This window comes from Panicum virgatum, chromosome 4N (assembly GCF_016808335.1).
Source record: "Panicum virgatum strain AP13 chromosome 4N, P.virgatum_v5, whole genome shotgun sequence".
Classification (NCBI taxonomy): Eukaryota; Viridiplantae; Streptophyta; class Magnoliopsida; order Poales; family Poaceae; genus Panicum; species Panicum virgatum.
Window position 1 is genome coordinate 32,911,237 of NC_053148.1, and position 24,661 is coordinate 32,935,897.

Sequence of the window (24,661 nt, forward strand, 5' to 3'; positions counted from 1 at the left end):
GCTCGTGGCTGACCATGGGCCGACCAACGGCTAGCCTCTCATACGACCAAAGCTGTAGCAGTAGTGGGCACCCTGCCAGGATAGCGTTCCCATGTGTCTTCATGCAGCCGTCGCAGAGTCCACGGTAAGTGGCTGCAAGTACCGCCTCACCCTAGCTGTAGGGCGGTACGTCCTCGTCCCCATCCGCAATCTCCCGTGCATACGGAAGGAGAATCCTATCGACCGAGTTGCCATGAGTGTTGTTGAACATGATGTAACCAAACAACCAAAGTAGGTACGCCTCCAACGATCTGGTCACACTGTACTCGTCGGCATCCGCAGCCAACAGGGCAGGCTGCATAAATAATTAAGATTAATGGTTTCAACTGACAATGGAACATGTGAATTGTAACAATTAAACTTATATATGGAATGAATACGTACTGTAAACTGTAGGAAGCAGGTCTTCGAAGGACCTACTGCTCGCGGGTGCGGGTTGATCGGACCTGCTTCTTCCACGTGGTCAACCAGGGCAAAACGGGCCTCCAGGTCATCCTTCCACGAGGCCGCCACCACACGTGGACCTACAGCCTCCCCGACGATAGGGAGGCCGAGGAGGTAGGCCACGTCCTGTAGCGTAGGAGTCATCTCCCCACACGGGAGGTGGAACGTGTGTGTCTTCGGCCTCCATCTGTCAATGAGCGCCGTCAGGAGGGATCGGTCAAGCTGAATAGGCCCAACCTCGACAAGACGGCTCAGAGTCAGTAGACCGGCCTCACGTAACCTGCAATAAACAAAATTGTCTAAATAAAGGAATACCGACGAATACATAAGTGATAAACAATAATATTTCATTACATACCTGTCACACCAATCGTGGTCTCCCTGGGTGGACGAGGACGTAGCACCTCTAGGGCTCGGTGCTCAACAGCTGCAAAGTAAGACCTGTGGCTCGAGTCGATAACTGGGACTAGCAAGGAGTCCATCTCCATACCTGCATTTTCAAAAATATATGAGAACACATAGGTACATATATATTTCATACAAACTGGACACATAGGTACAATAATATTTTATTACATACTTGCAATATTTCATTACTACATATTACAAATAATGAAATACAATTGTGGATCATGACACCGAATGCCTTCCACGAGCAATTCTCGCCAATGCTCGTCTGAACGTAGACGGTGCTCCATCTCTGGGATTTCCGGAAGGACCGACGTCAGCAGCATCGTGAAGTGCATTCTGAGGACACTTCTTGTAGTTGTGACCCAATGCTCTACATTGGCTGCAACGCTTTTGTGCCTTGCTTGCTTCCGACTCGTCCATACCATTCCGAATACGACGTGTCTGACGGCGGCCTTTGCCTTTCTTAGTGGCTGGATCAGGAATAAACATCTTATTCTCATTATCCTGAGTGAAAGGCCCCACAATTCCAATCCCATATACCTCATATCCCCAGGTGGATACAGCTGCTTCCTTGCTGAAGTAAGCTGAAACAAATACTCCTGGCTGCAACGCAGACTCTGCACATGACGCAATGAGATGGGAGCATGGCAAATGCAATAACTTAGGCTTCATGCAGGAGCAGAAGGCTTTGCCATCTACTGTAATCAAACTCTCCTGTACCACCCTATCTCTACGGATTCCACGACCACTTCTATCCTTGCATAGAACCTCAAATCTATGCTCCATTGTACCTGTCGATATGACGCGGTGCAGTTTGGCCTTTTCAATCTTCTCTTGCATATATTGTGTCACTCTTTTGCAAAACTGAATTTGGGGGTTGCTGATGTTTATGCTTGCAGCCATGTAACGCTCTCTGAAATACTTCATGCACACATACATGATGAACTCAACAATTCCCACAAGAGAAAAGGCACGACAAGAACACATAACCATATTGAAACACTCTGCATAGTTCGTTGTCTGAATACCATACCGTATTCCGTTGGTATCATACAGGAATGACCATTTCTCCTTAGGTGCACCTCGAATCCAGTGTGAAAATGGCTTCTCAATTGAATCCCTAGCCTTTGCAGCCTGACTCGTGCCTGCTCCTGATGCCTTTACCTTCACTAGCTCTGCAGTCAACTGATCAAGCATCTGCCATAATGCATTGAATTTTCTCTGTTGATTTTGGGTGCATAACCTCTTAAACAGGTTCTTAAGATCCTTGTTCTTGAAGTGGTCATAGAAGTTTGCACCCATATGCCTAATGCACCACCTGTTTTGGACATCGGGCCACAATGGAGGCGTTGTCGCAGTTCCACGTTGCAATTTCAGTATTGATTGCAGCAGACCTGCATGCCTATCACTAATAAGGCACACATCTGGACGTGCAGCAACAACATGAATCTTCACTCGTTCAAGGAACCAATACCAACTGTCTATGTTCTCATTCTCAACAAATGCAAATGCGAGCGGAACTATTTAGTTATTGCAATCTACACCGACTGCGGTGAGTATCTGACCTTTATACCTTCCAGTCAAAAATGTGTCATCAATGCAGATCACCGGAAGACAAAACTGAAATGCTCTAACACAAGCACCTATGCAAAAGAAGGCTCGTTGCATAATTCTTTGTCCCCTAGTCACGGCTGGTACGAGGTATGTGTCTTAAAAGCTTCCAGGATTTCTAGCAGCAACCTGGGATAACATACGAGGTAGGTTATCATATGATGCCTCGTATGTGCCGAACTGCATCTCGAACACCCTTTGTTTAGCCCGCCATGCCTTCAAATAACTGATGGTGTACTGGTAAGTCTGCTCAATGTGTCGAACAATCATTTTTTGCTCATAATTTAGGTTGTCCATAATAAACCTATACATTTGCTTTGCAACAAAGTCGCAAGATATATTGCGATGCGAGGGAAGAACTTCTGACAGCAAACAAGTGTGCTCTGTCACAATGGAACATTTCCAGTTTGACTTCCATTTTCCCTTGAATGCATGTACACGCCATGGACATCCATCATTCACACACTTCACCTCATATTCTTTACTGCCAGACTTTACAACTCTGAATTCTCATTTCAATGATATTGCCCATAGTCTCACAGCATCTTTTACGGCTTCAATGTTTGGATATGTTGCACCTTGCACTACCTCATTCCCTCTGTACTCCCACTCCTGATTTCGTACATCTTCTGCGACATGACTGCCAAAACCATGCTCCTTCCACTCTTTTGGTAATGAGTACTGCTCGTCATCAGATGAGCCCTCATATTCTTCCATCTCTATTGCGGTTTGGTCTTCTACCTCCATTTCGTCGACAATGCTATGTATCCTTTCTCCCTCATCAACAAGGCCCTGTGGTCCCATATTTTGGTTCTCTGTCTCTTCTGACTCATTTGCTCAACATAATTGGTCTCTCTTCGAATACTCGGAGTTCCTTGATCTGCACAATGTTGGATTTCATTTTGTGTCTTCTCCCGAATTTGAACAAGAATGGCCAAAGGCCACCCACGCTCTAGAGCTGCTTGCATGTACTTCTGCCAGTCATCAGTGCTGTGTATCATCATCAATTCCCATAATTCACTTTCTACCTCCCAATTAACAAGAGACTGGACGGTGATCACATGTGTTAACGGATCAACACGGAACCCACGCTGCAGCCACTTACATATGGAACCAAAACTCCTTTCCAGAGGTTTATCTATGGCGCTAGATGTGCACTTAAAGGCAGAAAGATCTACTCCATTTGGCCCATACATAACATTGTAGTCACCATAAAATACTTGAAACTGCATCTTGCTCGACATATCTGTATATCACATAATACTTATCGAGTTATACTCTTTACTTCACTACTTTATTCAATAATCCGTAAAAACTAAGTACGAAATTCAACTACAACGTATAAGTATTCATAACTACGTGATGACACTCAAATTCTATACTGCATATGCCAAATTCTATTCTAAATCATAATTAATTTATAAACACGTCTCTAATAGTACTGCAATTGTAATAATAAATGCGTAGTACTAATTTTCTAAACTAATTTACTACTACGTAACTACAAACTAAAGTATCATTAAACTCCTACTTAAATGGTTCTACTATAGCACTAATTAAATTAAATTACTCACCCCTACTTAAATTACTCCTACTTAAATGCGTAGTACTTAAATAGAAAAATATATAAACTAAATGTACTAACCTGCAGATCACAAGTGCTGAATCCGGCAGGGCTTCGCCGCTTCCCTTCTCCTCAGCTCTCTCTTTTTTTCTGGATTTTTGGTGGAATTTTCGGGCTCAAATGAGGAGAGAAGGGGGGGTTGGAGCTTATATAGGGGGGGTTGCCCCGGTCGCCCGTGGGGGGGCGACAGGCCCCCCTGCCGCGCCCGTGGGCCGGGCCCAGCGGTCGCCCGAGGGGGGGGGCGACAGGCCCCCCCTGTCGCCCGTGGGGGGGGGCGACATGCCCCCTTTTTTCCAGGGACATCGTTGCAAATTTGAAGAAAAAAAATACACTTAGGGCCTGTCGCCCTATGGGGGGGCGACCGGGGGATATTTTTGAAATATTTCAAAACGGACATATATTTTTGAAATTTTTATTTTTTAAAAATATAAAAAAAGAAAAAAGCGCCAGGAGCGAAGACCCACGTCATCGGCTTCCTCGACCCCCCCCCCCCAAAGCCCTAACCTTACCCCCTGCCACCATGGCGCCCTCCACAAGCCCTAACCCTGCCCCGTATAACAAATATGGCCACATTTAGGTCATTTTGAGTGATTTTGGTGATCGTATAAAAACGCAATCATTGAGACTAACGTGTTTGTCAAGTGTATCTCATCAGATCCCTAGAATGAAGTAAAAAGCCCTAGCAAAGCAAAACACGAAGAAAGAACTCAAAGAAAGATTGAATTGGACGAGTTCTACTATTTCTAGTGGACCGGATGATCCGAACAAGGAGCACCGGAGTATCCGGTCAGCACCGAATAAACCGACGCAGTGGCATCGGTGCAATTTGCACTACTTGTGGAGGCCACGTGGAGAAAACTCAGACACACCGGATAAACCGACGCCTTAGGGTCGGACTATCCGACCAAACCAGCCGGTTTATCCGACGTGTGTCAAGGTACCGTCGGAGCAAGCCTCGGGTGATTCTGCAGAGAGCATGTTTCTCGAGTTGGAAATCATGCTGTGGGATCGGATGATCCGACGTGTCTGAGTCTGAGCGTCGGAGTAATGGTCAGTGGAAATGATCAAGTGCCGTTGGGATGGAATTCAAATATGTTAGTTGAACCGAATAATCTGAAGTAGTGTTTGAAGGCCGTCGGATAAACACGACGGATGAATGACGTCAGCAAGGGTTTAAACTGCAATGGCTATGGGGAAAATGACAGTAGGGTCGGATGAACCGACGCCTTGTCACAGGCACCGTCGGACTATCTGACGCTATGCAGAAAAAGCAGTAACGGCTACTCAATGGCTATCTGAGTTGGTGGCCTATATAAGCGTCTCTCCCCGGTCATTTGAAGTTTGCTGGAGTTCAGAGAGACCCTAGACACATTGAAGAACACCTCCAAGCCAACCCAAGTGCTTAGTGATCAAATCCTTTAGGTTTAGCACATTCTTGTAAGTGAGAATGCTAGGATAGCTCATGTTTGAGTGTGATAGCAAGGTTGTGTGCCTTGTGTGCTGTACTTGAGAGCATCTCAAGATAGTACTCGGTGAGCCGGCTATCCTTGGAGTCTTGGTGACTCGCCAGCACGTCTTCGACCCTCCGGCTTGGTGTGGAGCGGCAACGACAAGCTTTGTGCAGGGGACGTGGAGACCCCCTTCTTTGGTGGAGAAGCTCATTTGTGGAACCCGGGGCCATGGTGACCGTGAGTGTTCACGGAAGAGACTTGGTGGCCGAGAAGCAATACTCTTTGTGAGTGCTTCAACAACGTGGATGTAGGTGTGCCTTTGTGGCTAACCGAACCACGGGATAAATCCTCGTGTCATAAGTGTTTGCTTTCTCTCATCCCTCTTTAAGCTTCCGCATTTACTTATTGCAATCCTTGTGTGCCTTTACTTTCTAGAGTAGAATCTTGATAGGATTGGCTATAGGTTGCATAACTCTTTTTGGACGAGGGTTTTCACACTAGAAGAACACTAATTGCACATCTAGTTAGTATGTCTTAGTTTAATTTATGTGCAAATAGTTGGAGCTTGAGGTTAAGGTTTTTAATTTGCCTAATTCACCCCATCTCCCTCTTAGGCTACGAGCACCCGATTTATTTCAATTGGTATCAGAGCCGGGACTCACACCTCGCACAAAGTAAGCCAATTCCATTGGCAATTTGTGTTACCGGCTCATAGGATCGGTATTAGGCTTGCTTGGGAAGGGATGGATTTCTTAGGACCTCCTCCACGGTTCGATGGCACGGGCTTCCAACGATGGAAGATTTTAATGGAATCTCATCTCCAAGTTAAGGGCCTAAACGTTTGGAGAGTAACTAGTGAGGGCATGAAAAACAAAGGTCAACAAAAGAAATAATTTGATACTATTGCAAAATGTGCTATTTTAAGTTCTCTTGGTGACACCGTGTTCAACCGAGTGTTTGCTTGTGAAAATGCTAAGGATCTAAGGAAAACTATTAGTGACAACCATGAGGTCACAAAAGATGTGGCAAATGAAAAATATCATGTTCTCATTGATAAACTTAATAGCTTCAAGCAACTTGATGATGAGAATGCCGAATCCATGTACTCACGGTTGAATGTTTTTGTGGATGAGATTAACTCTTTAGAGGTAAAGAAGATTGATGATTTAGAGCTCATACGCAAGATCCTTCACTCTTTCTGAAGGCTGGAATATGATTTGGTGACAACTATTTTCTATGAGAAAGAGCTCTCAACAATGACACCAAATAAAGTTCTCAACAAGGTGATCGCCCATGAGCTTCGCAATGACATCAAGGCAAGAGCTCCACCTTCTTCACCAACACATAGCGCTCTCACAAGCAAGCAAGAAAGGTTGTTAATGGCAATCAAGAGAAGCTCAAGTGAAGAGGAAGAGGAGAATAAAAGCCAATGCTCCTCAAGTGATGAAGATGTCATGTCCCCCAAACTTTTCAAGCAAGTGAAGATCATGAATAAAAGCTTGAAGAAGATCAACTTGATGGGGTACATAGTTTTCCTCAAAGATGGGCCTCACCACCAACATGTGAAGGTTGAGAGGAGATTCAAGAAGGATAAGGAGAAGAAGCCCAAGGAAAAGGCCTTCGTTGTTCTTGGCGAATGGACAAGTGGTGGTGAAGAATCAAGCACAAACTCAAATAATGAGTCAAACAAGACCTTCACCACCCACTTCAACATGGGCGCGGCTTCATCATCCAACATATGTCTTATGGCTAAAGGTATGGAAAGCGATATAAGTGATGATGACTCCGACTCTCCTTCCTATGAAGAGCTTCTTGACTTAGTACATGAGCACCAAAGAGCAATTAAGAAACAATCTAAAAATGTGACGCTCTTAATGATCTTAATGCTACTCTTGCTACAAATTATGATAATTTATTGTGCAAATTCCAAATACTTAACAAGCAGCGTGAAGAGCTCAAATTAAAAATTGAGAGCGTCACTAAAGAAACAAATGACTCCTTGGAAATGGAGCAATCTACCCCTTGTGAACCTCCTTTTTCTAAGGTAGATGTTTCTTGCATTGATAAATCTTGCTCTAACCCTTGCAATGAGAAATCTATGAGAATGTTATTGTAGAATCATGTGTTGATCTCATTGCCAAGGAAAATGATGAGCTCAAGTAAGAAGTGGAAAGGCTCATGAAGGACTTGGCAAGATTATAGGGCAAGAGCATTGTCCAACCTTCTCAAGATAACCGTGAAGACATGGTGAAGAAGCTTGAGAAGGGGTCCACCGTGACATGCTTCAAGTGCCATCAAGAAGGCCACAAGTCCAACAAGTGCTCTCAAACAAAGAAGAAGCTTCCGGGTGAGAAGAACAAAAAGATCACAATCAAGAGTTCTCTCATCTACACCAAGCCCAACCGGAAGAACAAGAGCAAAAGCACCACCTATATGATCAAGAAGAAGGACAATGACAAAGCGGTTGCTCACAAGGTTGGGAAGAAGGATTGGAGTTGGAACCGCTCCATTTGGGTGCCCAAGGAAGTCATCACCAATATGAAAGGGCCTCAAATGGTGTGGGTCCCAAAAGATACTTGAAGCCCAAGGATCGGTTTCGGGGGATTTGGAGGCTTAGCTTACAAGATGGTGTGAAGGTTCAAGCTAAAGAAATTAAGCTCACAATTTGGACATGTGGTGCCCAAGTCTCCCATAAGATAATGGTTGCAAGATTTCAATTCAAGCATTATGTAGTTCCATTACCCTTGCTAGGTTGTTTGCATTGCATCTCCTAGTGTTACATATGGTGGATTATTTGTGTCATGATCTAACCTATGAGCAACCTACATGATTTAATAAGTGCGTAGAAAGCTATACAAGATCACTTTTCATGGTACTTGGACTTCATGAGGTATGTATTTATTTTTGTACCATGAACACAAGCTATAGGGTAAACTTTCCATTGTTGTCATAAACAATGTGCATGCTTTCGCTTGGTGATTCAGACACTAAATACACACTTTTAGGGGGAGTTCATCCTATGGTTTGTGGTTTTGGAGAGTAACGTGTTTGCAAGTTTATCTTTTGTAGTCTTTTTCCAGAGTTAACACTCTAAGAGAATGTTGTTCACGCTCAATGTGAATTAACAACTCTATAAGAGTGATTAGATAAAGTAGTGTGCTTTCATGCATATTGAGCTAAGCCTTATTGAACTTAAATTTCCATATCTAAGTTCATAGGCTATGTGCTCATACATTTGTTCTCCTTGGTGTACCCATGTGCCTCTCACTCCTCTTCTTTCAAGTGGTACAACCAAGGTAACTAAGTTCCCCTGGAGGTATGCAAGGTTCTAAAACTCATTCAATTGATATCTTTATCATTTCTTAATCCTTTTAGAGCTACCTCCGTGTATAATATGGTCTAAGCTTTCTTGGTCTAAATACCTAATTGTGCACTTGATTTTCACATTATCATTTTATGCACACACAAGTGGAAAGCTTAGCTCATATCATGCATGTTTCATGTTTTGTGATCCACTTTAGTAATCATTCAAGTGGTATCTTCATCGATATCATACAATTGGATCATGATTCATCAAACTAACTCCCTAGGCTACTAACTTTTCCTTTGAGCTCTATTATTTTGCAAGGCCTTTTTAGGTGATTTGACTCCAAAGGGGGAGAAATGTGGATCAAAGCAAGTATCTCCCAAAGGGGGAGGAATGTCTTTCAAAAGGGGAGAAATATGGGGAGAAGAAAAGGGGGAAATTATAGATTTAGGGGGAGGCCAAGTCAACATTGGATGGTGGTAAGCATCCAAGCAAGCGTAAGTGGTTCAATTTGTCAATTTTTTGCAAATTTAAAGTTGCTTTGATTGTGTTGTCATCAATCACCAAAAAGGGGGAGATTGTAACGAATATGGCCCCATTTAAGCCATTTCGAGTGATTTTGGTGATCGTATGACAATGCAATCATTGGGACAAACGTGTTTATCAAGTGTATCTCATCAGGTCCCTAGAATGAAGTAAAAAGCCCTAGCAAAGCAAAACACGAAGAAAGAACTCAAAGAAAAATTGAATTGGACGAGTTCTGCTGTTTCTAGTGGCACCGGATGATCCGAACATGGAGCACCGGAGTATCCGGTCAGCACCGAATAAACCGACGCAGTGGCATCGGTGCAATTTGCACTACTTGTGGAGGCCACATGGAGGAAACTCAGGCGCACCGGATAAACCGACCTTAGGGTCAGTATATCCGACCAAACCAGCTGGTTTATCCGACGCATGTCAAGGTACCGTCGGAGCAAGCCTCGGGTGATTCTGCAGAGAGCATATTTCTCGAGTTGGAAATCATGCTGTGGGATCGGATGATCCGATGTGTCTGAGTCTGAGCGTCGGACTAATGGTCAGTGGAAATGATCAAGTGCCGTTGGGATGCAATTCAAAAATGTTAGTTGGACCGGATAATCCGAAGCAGTGTTTGAAGGCCGTCGGATAAACACGTCGAATGAATGACGTCGGCAAGGGTTTAAACTGCAACGTCTACGGGGGAAATGACAGTAGGGTCGGATAAACTGACGACTTGTCAGAGGCACCGTCGGACTATCCGACGCCATGCAGAAAAAGCAGTAACGGCTACTCAACGGCTATCTGAGTTGGTGGCCTATATAAGCGGCTCTCCTCGGTCATTTGAAACTTGATGGAGTTTAGAGAGACCCTAGACGTATTGAAGAACACATCCAAGCCAACCCAAGTACTTAGTGATCAAATCCTTTAGGTTTAGCACATTCTTGTAAGTGAGAGTGCTAGGATAGCTCATGTTTGAGTGTGTTAGCAAGGTTATGTGCCTTGTGTGCTGTACTTGAGAGCAGTTCAAGATAGTACTCGGTGAGCCGGCCATCCTTGGAGTCTTGGTGACTCGCCGGCATGTCTTCTACCCTCTGGCTTGGTGTGGAGTGGCGACGACAAGCTTTGTGCGGGGGACGTGGAGACCCCCTTCTTTGGTGGAGAAGCTCATTTGTGGAACCCGGGGCCATGGTGACCGTGAGTGTTCACGGAAGAGACTTGGTGGCCGAGAAGCAATACTCTTTATGAGTGCTTCAACAACGTGGATGTAGGTGTGCATTTGTGGCTAACCGAACCACGGGATAAATCCTCGTGTCACAAGAGTTTGCTTTCTCTCATTCCTCTCTAAGCTTCCGCATTTACTTATTGCAATCCTTGTGTGCCTTTATTTTCTAGAGTAGAATCTTGATAGGATTGGCTATAGGTTGCATAACTCTTTTGGAATGAGGGTTTTCACACTAGAAGAACACTAGTTGCACATCTATTTAGTATGTCTTAGTTTAATTTATGTGTAAATAGTTGGAGCTTGAGGTTAAGATTTTTAGTTTGTCTAATTCACCCCTTCCCCTCTTAGACTACGAGCACCCGATTCCTTTCACCCCGCCACTATGTCCACCCACTTCGGCCTCAACAACTCCGTCTCCGACCCCATCGCAGGGTGCCCCCACGGCAGAAGGGGACCAGCCGCGCAATACTAGAGAGATCGCGGCGGCTCCGAGGAACTCAGGGGGTGAGAGCCCGTGGCTCACGGCTGGCTGCTACGCTGGCGGCGGCGGCTTGATTTATGATTTGGGGATTTTGGGACCATGGGATTTTTTTTGCTACGGAGTTAATTTCGTTTGGGATTGTTGGATTTTGTTGCTACCGGTTGGGGAATGGTTGTTGCTCACACGCTTACTGATTGGGAATGGTTGTTGCCGTTCTTGCGGATGGTGGAGGTCCTCCTGGCCTTTGCACCACATGCGGTGGAGGTCCTCCCCGTGCCGTGGAGGTCCTGCAGAGGTGATGCCGAGGAAGAGGGGAAGATGTTGGGCGCTGGATGAAAGGAGTTCCGTGCATTTTGTAGGGAAGGGCGGAGTGATTTGAATTTCAAACTGCGTATGGTGATTGGGTAGACAGGAATGGCGGCAGGGATGGCGGTGGATTGAGGGAGGGAGGGGGGGCTGTGCCTGCTGAGGCACGTAGAGATTATTTGCTAGTGTGGTACTGTTTCTTAAAATCTTTTGCCTCTGCATGTCAGTGGGCTGGGTTTGACTAGGATGATCAGTCTCCTAGAGCGGTCTGCTAATCTGTTAGGCTGTTCAGTGGTCAGCTTAATCATGCACTCTGTTTCCTGCGAATGAGTCGTTTCCACAACATTGTGTTTGAAGAGGACAGCATGAGCTTGGGAAAACTTGTGATATCGTGATATGCGACAGAATTCAAAATGTGTCTTGTATGCTGTGACTTCTCCATTTGTGATCGCTTAATTTTGATCACAATTTCAAGTTCCAGTTTTAGAAAAGAAGAATCTAAAACAACATCAAATATGTGCTACTGTTTCTTGATCGGTACATAACTTCATTTTCATTAGTACATACCCGTTAGGAAAAAGAACTGTTCCGGTATTTTGCAGGGCTTGAAAATTCTATTATCCAGTCATATTATTTGTTAATCACTAACATGAGCTCACTTGATGACATTTTTCATACAAATTGCAACATCTTGGAGTTTACTACTATCCCACATTGCCAAACCGATTGCTTGCTCTGGATAAGTATTGTCTTGTTTTCAAGGGAAAGATGCTCCTGCAGCAACTTTTAAGATAATTTTTTTAGATTGCACAGTACAACACAGACACTCATAATGCATGCACATGACGTCGCCCGCTTGGGCGGCTCAGGCGGATCCTGTCAGACCCGGGGCAGCGGGACTGCTTATAAGCATAGAATGTTCTAGAGTAAGAGATAACTCTTGGATGTACCTTACCTCTCTTGTAACTACACGAATATGTGTAGAACTAGCTGCAGTACAAATGAAACTATCCGATTATGTTGTAGTAGGACTCCAACGGTACTCGGCTAGGACTTTTCATGTAATCCTATCCCCTCGGATATATAAGGGCGGATAGGGACCCCCTCTAAACAATCATCAACACCTAAGGCAATACAAACCACCACACAGGACGTAGGGTATTACGCAACTTGCGGCCCGAACATGTCTAAATCTTTGTGTTCCTTGCACCATAGAGTTCCAGAGCAGTCGATCCCTACCTACAAACATTACTGCTAAGGGTATTCTTGAGCAGGCTTGGAGGTAAAACACCGACAGCTGGCTCGCCAGGCAGGGAATTCGGCGAGTTCATCAGCGAATTCGATGGCCAGATCAAGCAACGCCAACAACGTGCCGGAAGGCACAACTCTAGTTTTCGGTTCCTGGGCATGCACGGCTGACGCATCGGGCGGCTTCTCTAGCCACCTTATCACGCCTAACTCGCCTAAACCGAAAACCACCTCCCAAGTCGCCAACATCCGTGAGTCTACGGATCTCGACAAAAAAAGAGTTCTACCCGAACTCGACTCAGACAACCCAGAAAACGTGTCAACTTCAAATCGAACTCTTGGTTCAGTCGAGTTCGACACAAACTCTGATTCTTTTATGAAACCTTCGGAAAATACTTGACTCATCTCAAAACGATAAACGCCCCAAGATCACAAACTTAGAACTACTCGATGGAGTAAACCGAGTTTCACGATCAATAGAGGGCAGCATCAAACTCGCAGAAACTGTTCTTGGCTCATCTACATCCCAGCAGAACCCAAAAGTGTTGAACCCGCCACAGAAAAGGTCGAGCGATATACTCTCAGGGATCGATCGAGTGAACTCTAAGCTTGCCGACTGCATCAAGATAGCTGAAAGCACCCCGCAAAATAAGGAGAAGAAATCGGGAGGAGGAATCTGTGGGGGGTCTGGTGAGACAAACCTCTGGCTTGTTCGGATGGGACCGTCTATCTCCAGGATACCTCAGAGCCCTTCACCGAAACCTACTCACATTCGGACTCCCGAACCAGTCGAGTCCTCATTTGATCAGGACTTTGATCAATTCATGAACAACCTCGACAACTTTGAACCATTTGACGATCTCAAAGACTGGTCTGACAATTTCAACTTTTTCATGGACGCCATGGCTAACCCATCACAGCATGCTCATGCCCTCTTGGAACTAGCCAAACATAAAAAGAGAAAAGCCAAAGCTCCAGAACAATCCAACGAGTCTATCTTCGACAAACCCTGGATCAAGGAGCCTGAAGGGCTGACCCCCACTCAATCATGGCTACATTAGAAGAACAAAAACGCCCTCCATGTAGAGATGGGCATCCCGCTTCTCGCTCACCCAATGCACACATACTCTAAAATCGGTGGACTAACTGATTCCGAATCCAAGTACTCTTCCAACTCAGAGGACGAGCTAGATAACCTAATCTAGTACAGCAAGCAAGTCGAGACCAACTCGACCAAGAACTCCAAGTCCGATCGGGACTCCCTCCCTGACTTGGTCATATATGCAATGCCGCAAGGACGGACAGTGCACCTAAGGGAGATACAAGATCCCCATACTTCCGGCTCGTAGCCAATGGATCCGCCCTTCCAGCAGAGCACTCCTCTAGACCCGTCCTCAAGCAAACAAGACCAAAAGATTCAAGATCTTTGCCGAGAAATCCTCATGGTTCGCATCTCCGAAGTTCAGGAACCCAAGGGTGATTCCACGGAGCGTCTCAACCTCGACGACTACAACTCTGACGATTTCAACGAGTACCTTTCCGATAACATGGAAACTACTCCGCCCACAATCATAGAAGCCCAAGATACTATCAAGCAAGATCCGCCTGCACCTCCTCCAGCAGTAACAGTCACTGTGCAACTCGAGCAGTAGCAACCAGCAGAAAATCTCTATGAGCGTCGTCGCCTGCTCAACCAGAAGAGGGCGTTTAGGCGCCAGCACCTCGCCAACAACCAGCAGGAGCAGCAAGGCGACAACTACGACTACTCCAATTGCGACCTTCGCAATGTGATCAACATTGGTCGTGACGCGCGCAACGTCATTATCTCAAGGAGAAAGGAACGTGAGGAAGTCGAGGCTTACAGCCCCTCTTCCAACTACCGCATCCCACCAAATGCTTCCGCATCCTTCAAAAAGTACAAGCCGACAAACGCCCGTCCTCAGGGTAAACCGGGCACCCTACATCAAGGAGAAACATCTTTCGGCGGAGCCAGGGTCAACAAGACTCTACAGCGCAAGTGCTTCATCCACCCGAAGAGCCCTCACACGATCTTCGAGTGCGATTCACTCCGCAAAGCCCTCGGGGCACCTCTCCTGAATGAGACTCTACCCATAGTCGACCACTATATCGACTAGTTTTACCCTTGAATAGTTTTATTCAGTCTTGTAAACCATTGCTCACGTCTAACAGGCAAGGGGTAGGCCTTAAGAGTCAGAGTCTGTCACTTTACAACTATTGTAATCTCGACAAATCCATAATAAAAGTTGATTTCTTCCGCAAATCGACTACTTGGCTCTCACTCACAAGGCAAAATACCCAAGCACTACCCCAAAAAGCTGCATCAGGGCAGCTATCGAGTAATTTTCATGGTTTACCCTTGAGTATCTTTTCGACATTTACGTCTTGGGCAACCCGACGGGGTTCGTACCTAACACTTCTGTCTTAAGGATTACTCCAGTCCTTGGTTAAAAGGACATCTTACTCGCCTCGCTCGAGTAAGTTTTAGATATCTTTCTGACATTTACGTCTTGGGCAACCCGATGGGGTTCGTACCTAACAGTTCTGTCTTAAGGATTACTCCAGTCCTTGGCTAAAAGGACACCTTACTCGCCTCGCTCGAGTAAATTTTGGATATCTTTCTGACATTTATGTCTTGGATAGCTCGACGGGGTTCATACCTAACAGTTTTGTCTTAAAGATTACTCCAGTCCTTGGTTAAAGGACACCCTCCTCGCTGGCTCGAGTAGATTTTGGATACTCCTTCGGCATTTTCATCTTGGGCAACCCGACGGGGTTCGTATCTAACAGACTTGTCCTAAGAGTTAATCCAGTCCTCAGGTAGGACACCTTACTCGCCTTACTCGAGTAATCTCGGGATATTTGTAGAATATTTACGTCTTGGTTAACTCGACGGAGTTCAATCCTAACAGTCCTATTCTAGAAATCAATCCAGTCCACGTATAGGACATACTACTCGATAAGATCGAGTAGTCCGGGATATTTTTTCACAATAGTTGTATACTATCTGGGTGACCAAGCAAGGTCTATCCTAACTGGTTAACTACGAAAATCCCTCAAGGAGTATGAATAAGTTCTTGATCTCTAAAATAGGTTGACAAGAACCTCTTGTTCACCTATCTATCAAGGAACATCTTCCACTCCTAATACTCGATAAGAGTTTTCCCCCGGTGGATAACTAAGTCCATACGAGCTTCGCTCAGACAAGACAAAGCTTTTCCTTAGAAAAGGAAACCTACACTAAGCTACGGCTTTTTACACTCTTTTAGCACTTTCCCCACTTGGTTAATCCTGCGGGATTCAATCCTAATCGATCAGCGCTAGAGTTCGGATTCAGAATCATATAAACTCGACCCCATTCGAGAATACTTTGCCTTCTAAAGGCATGTCACACCCGGTTTTAAGGACAAAACCGAATGCATATCTATATGTATGCCAGAATCAAGTTTCATACATATAGAGACATTATAAGTGAATAATCAGTAACAGTATCACGAAAAAGAGAACTAAAACAAATAAAAGACTATCAGAGTTATACAGCTTTCCTGGAAACGAAGGCTCCAAACTTCACAGGCAATCGACTGGGGGTTGCGTACGCCTAGAACTGAGCAACATCTTCAGAAAACTTCATAAACCTTCTCCTTCTGAGCAGCAGTAAGCAAGGGTGAGTACACTTATGGTTGGTACTCAGCAAGGCCACAAGAAATAACCAGAATGTGATTTATATCCATCTTTAAGTTTATTAATCATGTGAGGGTCAAAGCCGCTCTTGACCGTGAGCACGGCTAACCGGTTAGTTTTAACTCTGCAGAGGTTGTACACTTTCACCACAATTAGTGTAAAAGTTCCGAAGAACTTTGAACCCAACCACGCAAATGTGCTAGCTAGGCACAATACCACACTTCCGAGGTGTGATTGCATAGGGACGCTACGAGGCCTTTACAAAGAATCCCTATATGTATGTGTTGGTCCCTGCCATTGCGGTCCCTCAGAAGATACAGCTTCCTTCACCCGCTCCACAACACAAACTCATAACCACCAAGCGAAACAACCCTAACACAACATATAGTTCATCTAATTACTTAGCCAAGACCAGAGCCATATAGTATTATGGTTATACGGTTTTCTTGGGTGGTTCTCCATGTTCCAATTAAATCAAGTACTCTTGTATATAAGCATAGATAGAAAGATGGTTAGGGTCACTTGCCTTTCTTGAACAAAAAGCTACTCTTACTGCTCTTCTGCTTTTGCTCACTTGGAACTCTTGATCTTCAATCTTCAAACAGCGATCCTTCTACTCGGAGCAATCAACGAGCAACCATACAAAGCAAACAAAAAGATACATGTAAGAACAATACATCAGAACAAAAGAAAGGCTTTCAAAGAGTATACTAAAGGATAGAGCTCACTGCTACAGTTACGAGAGCACAAGAAATGCGGAAAACGGAACTAAAACGGCGATTCTATAGACTAAACGGTGCTTCAGGGATCTAGTCGCGATTAACTAAAAGGTTAAGGACTAGCTGAAAAGATTTGTAAGACACAACAAAGTGTGCTCACAGAGGATAAAAAGGTTATAAAGCTATTGCACACATTGCAAGGATCACGTGAGCGAAAGAATCGATGAAAACGGAGTTAAAACGAAGAAGTTATGGCTAAAACAAGGCTCTAAGGACTTGTTTGCGAAAGATTTAAACTTCCAGGGACTAGCTCTAAAGAAACCAGGGACCTAAACATAATTAAACCCTAAACTTGGGGTTTAGCATGCAAAACTCCAGCTCAAGGACGGCGGGTTCTATTTTACAAAAAGTCTGGGGCTAAACTGAAAATAAAAGGGCTTGTACGTAAATACTTTTGAACATGTGTGGATCGCGGGTTGATATCCAGAAAAGAGAGGGGCTCTTTTGACAAACTTCCTCAGTTGACTGGCACCTGGCTTGTTTGACTCGGGTAAGATCTAATCTAGGCCGACGGATCAAGATCGGATGGCCAGGGGAGGTTGGGGCGAACGGCGGCGGCGCTTGGCGCCGGCGGCGAGGCTGGGCGGCGGCGGTGCTCGACGGCGTTGACCGAAATCACGATTCCGGCCACGATTTCGACTCGGGTTGGGCCTGGGAGCGAGCTGGAGCGACGGCGAACATGACTAGGGCATCGGGACTGGACGCCAAGGACTGGAAAGGGACGTTCAATGGCGAGGGCAGAGCGGGTAGCCGAAACTCGCTCCGGCGAGCGATTCCACGTGCGTGAAGGCAGAGAGAGAGATAGAAGGGGCTAGGGCGGATCTTTACCACGACGCGCAGCTCCGGTGGCGGCTCTTGGCGAGGTTGGAGTGGCGGAGCGGCGGAACACGGCCGGACCGAGCTCGACGAGCCCCAATGGCGGCGGCTTGCGCTAGGGTTTGCGCGAAACGAAAGCAACGGCGGCGGCGGGGTAGGGTTCCAGGGTGCGGGGCAGCGCCTTTTATAGGCTGGAGTAGGGCTCCTTGGCGTGCGCACCAAGAAGGCCGCGCCGGCGCGTGCGGCACCCGGACTCGGGAGAGTCCCGGCTCGGCACGAGGAAGGGGACGGGCCCGACAGGCGGGGCCCGCCTGTCAGCCGGGAAAGAGATGGGAGGGAGCGTCGGGCTAGGCTTCGCGGGAGAGGAAGGTGGGCCGGCAGAGGAGTTTTGGGCCGCGGGAGAAAGGAAAAAAAAGGAGAGAGGAAGATGGGCTGGGCCAAAAGGATATAGGGAAAAGAGAGAGAGGTTACTTCTCTTTTTTTCAACAAAAGATTCAAACAATTCAATTCAAATTTAAATTCAAAAGAATTTAAACTCGAGTTGAACAACAAGAAATAAAATAATGCTTTGCGGCATGAATGCAACACAAAAGAACAATAATATTTAATTTATTTAGAAGACAATCAATTATTATATTTTTTAATACCAAATTCCCTATGAAGAAAATAAATGTTGAGGAAATTTTAAAATTATGAGAAAATTATGGATTTATTTTAAATTTTAATCACATCCTGAAATTCAAAAATTTCAGGGTGTGACAAGGCATTCATGGGTACAATTTATTGCATCTACTATTATAACTGAGTGGGCGCGATGCTGCCTACACTCAGGATCCTCGAGTATAACTACTTGACACATCAAAGGATTTCACAATCCTACCATAAAACGAGTACTCAAACATTACACAAATATTCAATATTGGTCCAAGCAGTACTCCCGGCCCACGTGCCAACTCAAACTCATTCGAAGATCAAGGAGAATCAGGCTTGTTCAGGGACTCCACAATCTGGTTGGCCACCACGGAAGTTTCTTCCACATACTGACGGAATTGCTCATCCGTACAGTCAGCTTTGGCTCCCTTCCCAAGTGCGTCCAGATGAGTAGATGTCCAGTAAGACTTCACCAGCCCGAGTACGTGACCCACGTACTAGCGGGTGATTGTGGAGACATACCTCTCGAAGGCCTCGGGTACTTTATGAAGTCTCCCCGCTAATGAAAGCAGTTCATCTCCATCCCCTTCAGAGATATCCATAGCCTCAGCTATTTCCTGGGCAGCGTCCCTGACTTCCCGCAGCGCGACAAGTTCTTGCTACATCGAATCTCAGGATTCGGATAGCTCCTTCAGCTGCTTCAAGGCGCCTTTCATCTCTTGGTCTGAATCCGCCTTGATCTTCTTGAGTCTTTCAATCTCATCTGTGTTTCGGTACATAAAAATCTTTAGATCCAGTACCAAGCTTTCCTGAATCTTTAAAGATTTTGCACAAGCTGTGTACTCGATTAAAAGAAAATCTTTTAAACACCAAGCAGATCAACTAGTTGACTGCATCATGTATGCTAAAGACTAACCTTTCTTGGATTGGGAGAGCTTCTTAAGCTTCCCCTCGAGAGCAGCCTTCCGGTCGAGAGCGTCTTAACCCTCTCTTTCAGGGCATTCAGCTCTGTATCGTCCTGGGATCGGCCACCCTCCCGTCCCAGTGCTTCCTGCAAAAATAATAAGATCAGTATACTACTCGATCTATACTAAAAGTATTCCAATTGTTCGACTACTTACCTCCAGCAGCTTGAAAGCAAGCTCCACTTTCTCTCGCAGCAAGTTACTTCCCGATGAGACTTGAGAAGTACTCGCCTGCACTTCAGATACAGCCCTCTTGGGCACATCTTCAACCCTCCCTACAGTATTCCCTATGTTTTGGGAATCTAGAGGAATAATATGCTACTTAATCAAATTAAGAGCAGAGAAAATATAGTCTTCTTATAGAAGATGATACAAACGTACCTGCAGGGGTCTCCTCAGGCTGCTTCTCGCCGCCTCCCTCAGGAAGTTTCTCACCATCATCATGATTCGGAAGATTGTCGCTTCCACTCTCCTCTGGGACCCTTTCATCGCTCTTCTCGATATCAGGAAGTGGAGAATCTAGAAGCATGGCATTGGCCATGGCTTCCGCATCTCGAGCACTCATATCTGGAGTGCTCGGAAGCTTCTTCGATGTTTTAGGGGCTAAGTTATCTTCAGCCTCCTCATTCGTTCCCAGGAATGTATCACTGAAAAGATGAGTTAATTACTCGATACATAGACAAATCCTACAACTACAAGTTTTGAGGATACGTAGGAGCTCTTTTCAGAGCAAGACCCTTGATGCCAAATTTGCGGGCAGGCTTCACAACTATGGCCTGCTTACCCACATCACTTGCTTTATTTACATCGGAACTACTCGCAGAAAGAGTAGTCCCGGTCCCCTTTGACGGGTCCACTATGGTGGAAGGGACGGACTATCCCACCATAGTATCATCCCCAGATGATGCGGTCTGTGGCAATTTTGTCGCCGGACTTGAAAAATTAAAAACAAATCAAAACTTGCTAACCGACAACGAAAAGTACTCGTTTGCAGAATAACTAGCTACTTACCTGTCGCTAGCAGTTTGGGAGGAGCTGGGACGCTTCCTCGCCACCGATCAAGTACCCTTCGGATGCCTAGTTTGGGTATCGGTACTCGGAGTAGGGCTGAGCTCCCTATCACTCCTCCCCTAGCCGCCTCCTCATCTGCACAACCAAGGTTATACATCAGTACTGTTTATATGAAATATGGGCATACTAAGACTTGGTTAACAGATCAAAAGTTTGGAAGAACAAAAGGGTGAATAAATGCCTGGCGGTGAAGGACTACTCTTAAAGCGCTCCACGTCCTCCTACAGAAAGCAAATCCTATCAAATTTATACTATGCTAAAGTACTCGATCACTGTGTATCGACTACTCTTATCAAGTACCTTCTTCGGAGGACTCGCAGTAGAAAAAGTATCAGGAACAACTGGGATTTTCTTTACATTCTTCAACAGTCGTTGTACTCGACTAAACGCATCATCATCCGAGATCTCTTCCTTCGAGTATCTTGATGGGTCAGTTGTTCCTTGATACTGGAAACCAAGTGTTTCCCGAGCCTGTAATGGCTGGATCCTTCTCTTCATCCAGTCGAATACGACTGCTTCTCCAGTTAACATATTTTGCCTCAGAACAGCAATTCGCTCGAGCAGTTCAGGGATCTGACTCTCATCGATTGGTTTTTTATTCCACTTAGGCCATTGAATTGGTGGGCCTGGTGTTATCATTGGAAAGCTTTCCCACTGGTTCTCGACATAGAACCACTTGGGCTTCCATTCGATTACTTTATTGCTAAGACTATAAGAGATATACTCGCTATCCTTTTTTTGCCTAAGTTGCAGACCCGCACCTCCTACTACATCTAAAACAAAGGAGTCTGGTTGCGGCTTCAAATGGAAAAGGAATTGGAAGAGTTTAAAATGGGGCTCGATGCCCAGAAAAGCTTCGCACAGATGCACGAAGATCGAAATATGAACAAAGGAATTTGGGATTAAATGGTGGAGCTGGATCTTGTAGTAGCGCAGGAGTCCAGAGAAAAAAGCGAACAAGGAAACCCCAATCTCCATTCCAAATAAGGTGTGAAAGCAACAATTTCCCCCGTATTTTCATACGGATGATCCTTACCCAAGGCAGGAAGCCATTGGATAAGAGATTTGGGAACCAAAAGACCATCCGAAACTAAGGTTTCAAGGTCAGATTGGGAGCACTTGTGTTCCAGCCTTCTTCCCGGGTTGGCTCGGCAGCCGCACCCTTCCCCTTATTCGCTTTCTTGGGAGCCATCCGGAAATCAACGGATCGCTTCACACGCATACACTGGCGGAAACTCTAGGAAGAAAATAGGGAGCAAAGGGAAGCAAGAACTTTAGATCTGGGAGCTTGAGGGTGAGAATAGATCTAAAGCAGTAAAAGTGAATGGCGGCCGGTGGGGTTAAACCTAGTTACCGTTTCATTTTATAATAGTAGTGGCAGTATGGTAAAAACACCCAACAGACCAACAGTCCGTTGCAAATCGCGGAAAAAATGGGATTTCCTGAGACATTCTCTTTTTCTAAGATTACACTCTGGAAAAAGAAAACACTCACATCCCAAGTCAACTACTCGACTCTTTATTCTTGGATTGAGATTACATTTCAGAATAAGAAAAAGTACTCGACACAGTATAACTACTCGATATTACAACTCGAGTATTTTTTCCTATCTAACTTTACAGCGACTCGGGTCTGCTCGCACACTTCTTGGCTTCCTGGGAAACCTGCTACAGCTAGATCAGCCTGAGGCTATGAAAAAGTACAAACTTGTTATTCCTATTAAGGGAATAATGATACTCGTACTCTGGGAGAAAAGTTTCAAGAGTATGGAGGCATATTACAGTAATCGCCTCTCAAATCCTCTTGTAGTATCTTGTGGAGAAATTTCTTCTTCTCCCCGAATACGTTGTGACAAGATTAAGCCTTTCTGCCAGAGATGTCAGTTCTTGGGCACCCAGAAACAGGCAACCCCATAAGAACGACATACATACCTACAACCAGTTCACAGAAAACTTGCCACATTGGAAGATGCAAGGACATGATGTCCAGAATAGATCCGATGAGAGCATCGGGGTTGCGGGATAAGGTAGCAGGGACTTTTCTTGCCACTCGCAAGTTCTATTCTAGCACCTTTTGCTGGAAAGGACTACACAAATATTAGGAGGGCGAGAGCAAGAACACCAAGGATAAGCCATGGCTGCTACACATTGGTGCTTCTGGCAAAGGCCTCTATCTCACCTTTTATAGCTGTAAGGGGGCTTACTGAAGGAGAACCCATGACTCTATAGTAAAAAGCATTCATGGCAGTATTCATGGAGGCATTCATGGCGGCATTCACGAATGCGGTCAAAGACGCAATAATACAGATTCTCCAAACAGTAACGTCCCACGTGAGCACAAAATAAAGAGACGTACATCCCGGGTTTTATTCCTAAAGTTATTTCGGGTGCAATCAGTGTGACGTATCCAATTGTATCATTTTTTTGGGATTTTACCCGAAAAAGAGGTCTTTTCGGATACCGGATCTGATGAATCCTGCAAATAATCCGAAGGATAAAATCTGATGCCACGTCTTAAATCCTTAATTCCAAATCAATGCTCGGGGGCTACTCGCAGCAAAAGAGATTTTGATTTAAGGCTCGAGAGCTGTGGGATATGTGCATCAGAGATTTATTTTTTAATTTTTTTTGAAAAATAAAGAAGGAAAAAGACTGAAGTGACCCTCAGCCTGATTCTACGACTCAACCTAAGGCTCGGGGGCTACTCCATATGGAGCGCGAGTACTTCGCGCACCATATATGATTAAGATTTCAGGGCTTGAGCACCTCACAGCCTTGAAGCAACCAGAAGTACTTAGAGGACTACTCGATGTACCCGAAGGAAGGACCAGAAGCAACCTGAAGGATGTACCAATTACTTAAAATACTCGAAGACGCCCAGCCAAGTACTCGACGCCTGCAGGACTCGGCTACGAAGAGCTCGGAGGTTTGTTAGACCCGAGGCAGCGGGACTGCTTATAGGCATAGAATTTTCTAGAGTAAGGGATAGCTCTTGAATGTACCTTACCTCTCTTGCAACTACCCGAATAGGCGTAGAACTAGCTGCAATACAAAGGAAACTACCTGATTGTGTTGTAATAGGATTCCAACTGTACTCGGCTAGGACTTTTCATATAACCCTATCCCTCCGGATATATAAGGACGGACAGGGACCTCCTCCAAACAATCATCAATACCTAAGGCAATACAAACCACCACACAGGATGTAGGGTATTACATAACTCACGGCCCGAACCTATCTAAATCTTTGTGTTCCTTGCACCATCGAGTTCCAGAGCAGTCGATCCCTACCTACAAACCTTACTGCTAAGGGTATCCCTGAGCAGGCTTGGCGGTAAACACTGACAGATCCCCGCCGCCGCACTCCGCCGTCCCCTCCGCCACTCCATCCTGACCTCGCTACTGCTTTAGCGTGCTGCCGGAAGTCCGTACGGACACGAGGACGGTGGCGGCGAGGCCTTCTCAGCCCTGTTGTGTGCTCTCCCAATATCCTCCCACCCCCATATCTAAATCAGGTTTCGTGGGAGACGGCGACGATAGCGTGGGCGGCGGCTGTGGCGTGTGGTGGCTCCCCGTGGTGGGACATCAGCGACTTGCTGCGCCACGGCCGTGCCTCCTGTCGGCGGCCGTGCCTCCTTTCCTACACCGGGCAAGGCTCTCCGTGGCGAGGCCTGATGGCCGGCAGCGCGGCAATTCGAGACGTCCTACGGGCCTGACGGCCAGCGGCCGAGGCTGCATCGCGGCACCTCAGGGCCGTAGAGTTCGTGGAGCGGCGGCACTGGCGTGGCTCCCCATGGGGTCTCAGCGGTCTGCAGCGCGGCTTCCGTAGGGGTGGCCGGTGGCACAGCATCTCAGGACAGTTCTTCTCCGCTGGCTCCAGACCACGCCGCCACCGTCGGAGCTCGCTGGAGGGGTCTCGGCGGCGCTGAGCCGTCGGCACCGCGGCTGGCGGTCATGGTGCTCCTTCATTTTCGCAGTGCTGGTCGCTGCCTGGGGTGATGTGCATAGGTGAATTTGG

General features: G+C 45.9%; 1 protein-coding gene across 1 annotated transcript; it reads right to left on the bottom strand.

Annotated features, from left to right (window-relative positions):
• Positions 1 to 18,559: 18,559 nt before the first annotated feature.
• LOC120669529 lies at positions 18,560 to 23,000 on the bottom strand. Its single transcript, XM_039949278.1, has 4 exons — positions 20,585 to 23,000; positions 19,955 to 20,220; positions 19,730 to 19,875; positions 18,560 to 19,659 (listed from the first exon to the last, which is right to left on the bottom strand). The coding sequence occupies exons 2-4, from the start codon at positions 20,136 to 20,138 to the stop codon at positions 19,513 to 19,515; spliced, it is 477 nt and encodes a 158-aa protein (XP_039805212.1). The 5' UTR covers positions 20,139 to 20,220; positions 20,585 to 23,000; the 3' UTR covers positions 18,560 to 19,512.
• Between the last annotated feature and the right edge of the window lie 1,661 nt (positions 23,001 to 24,661).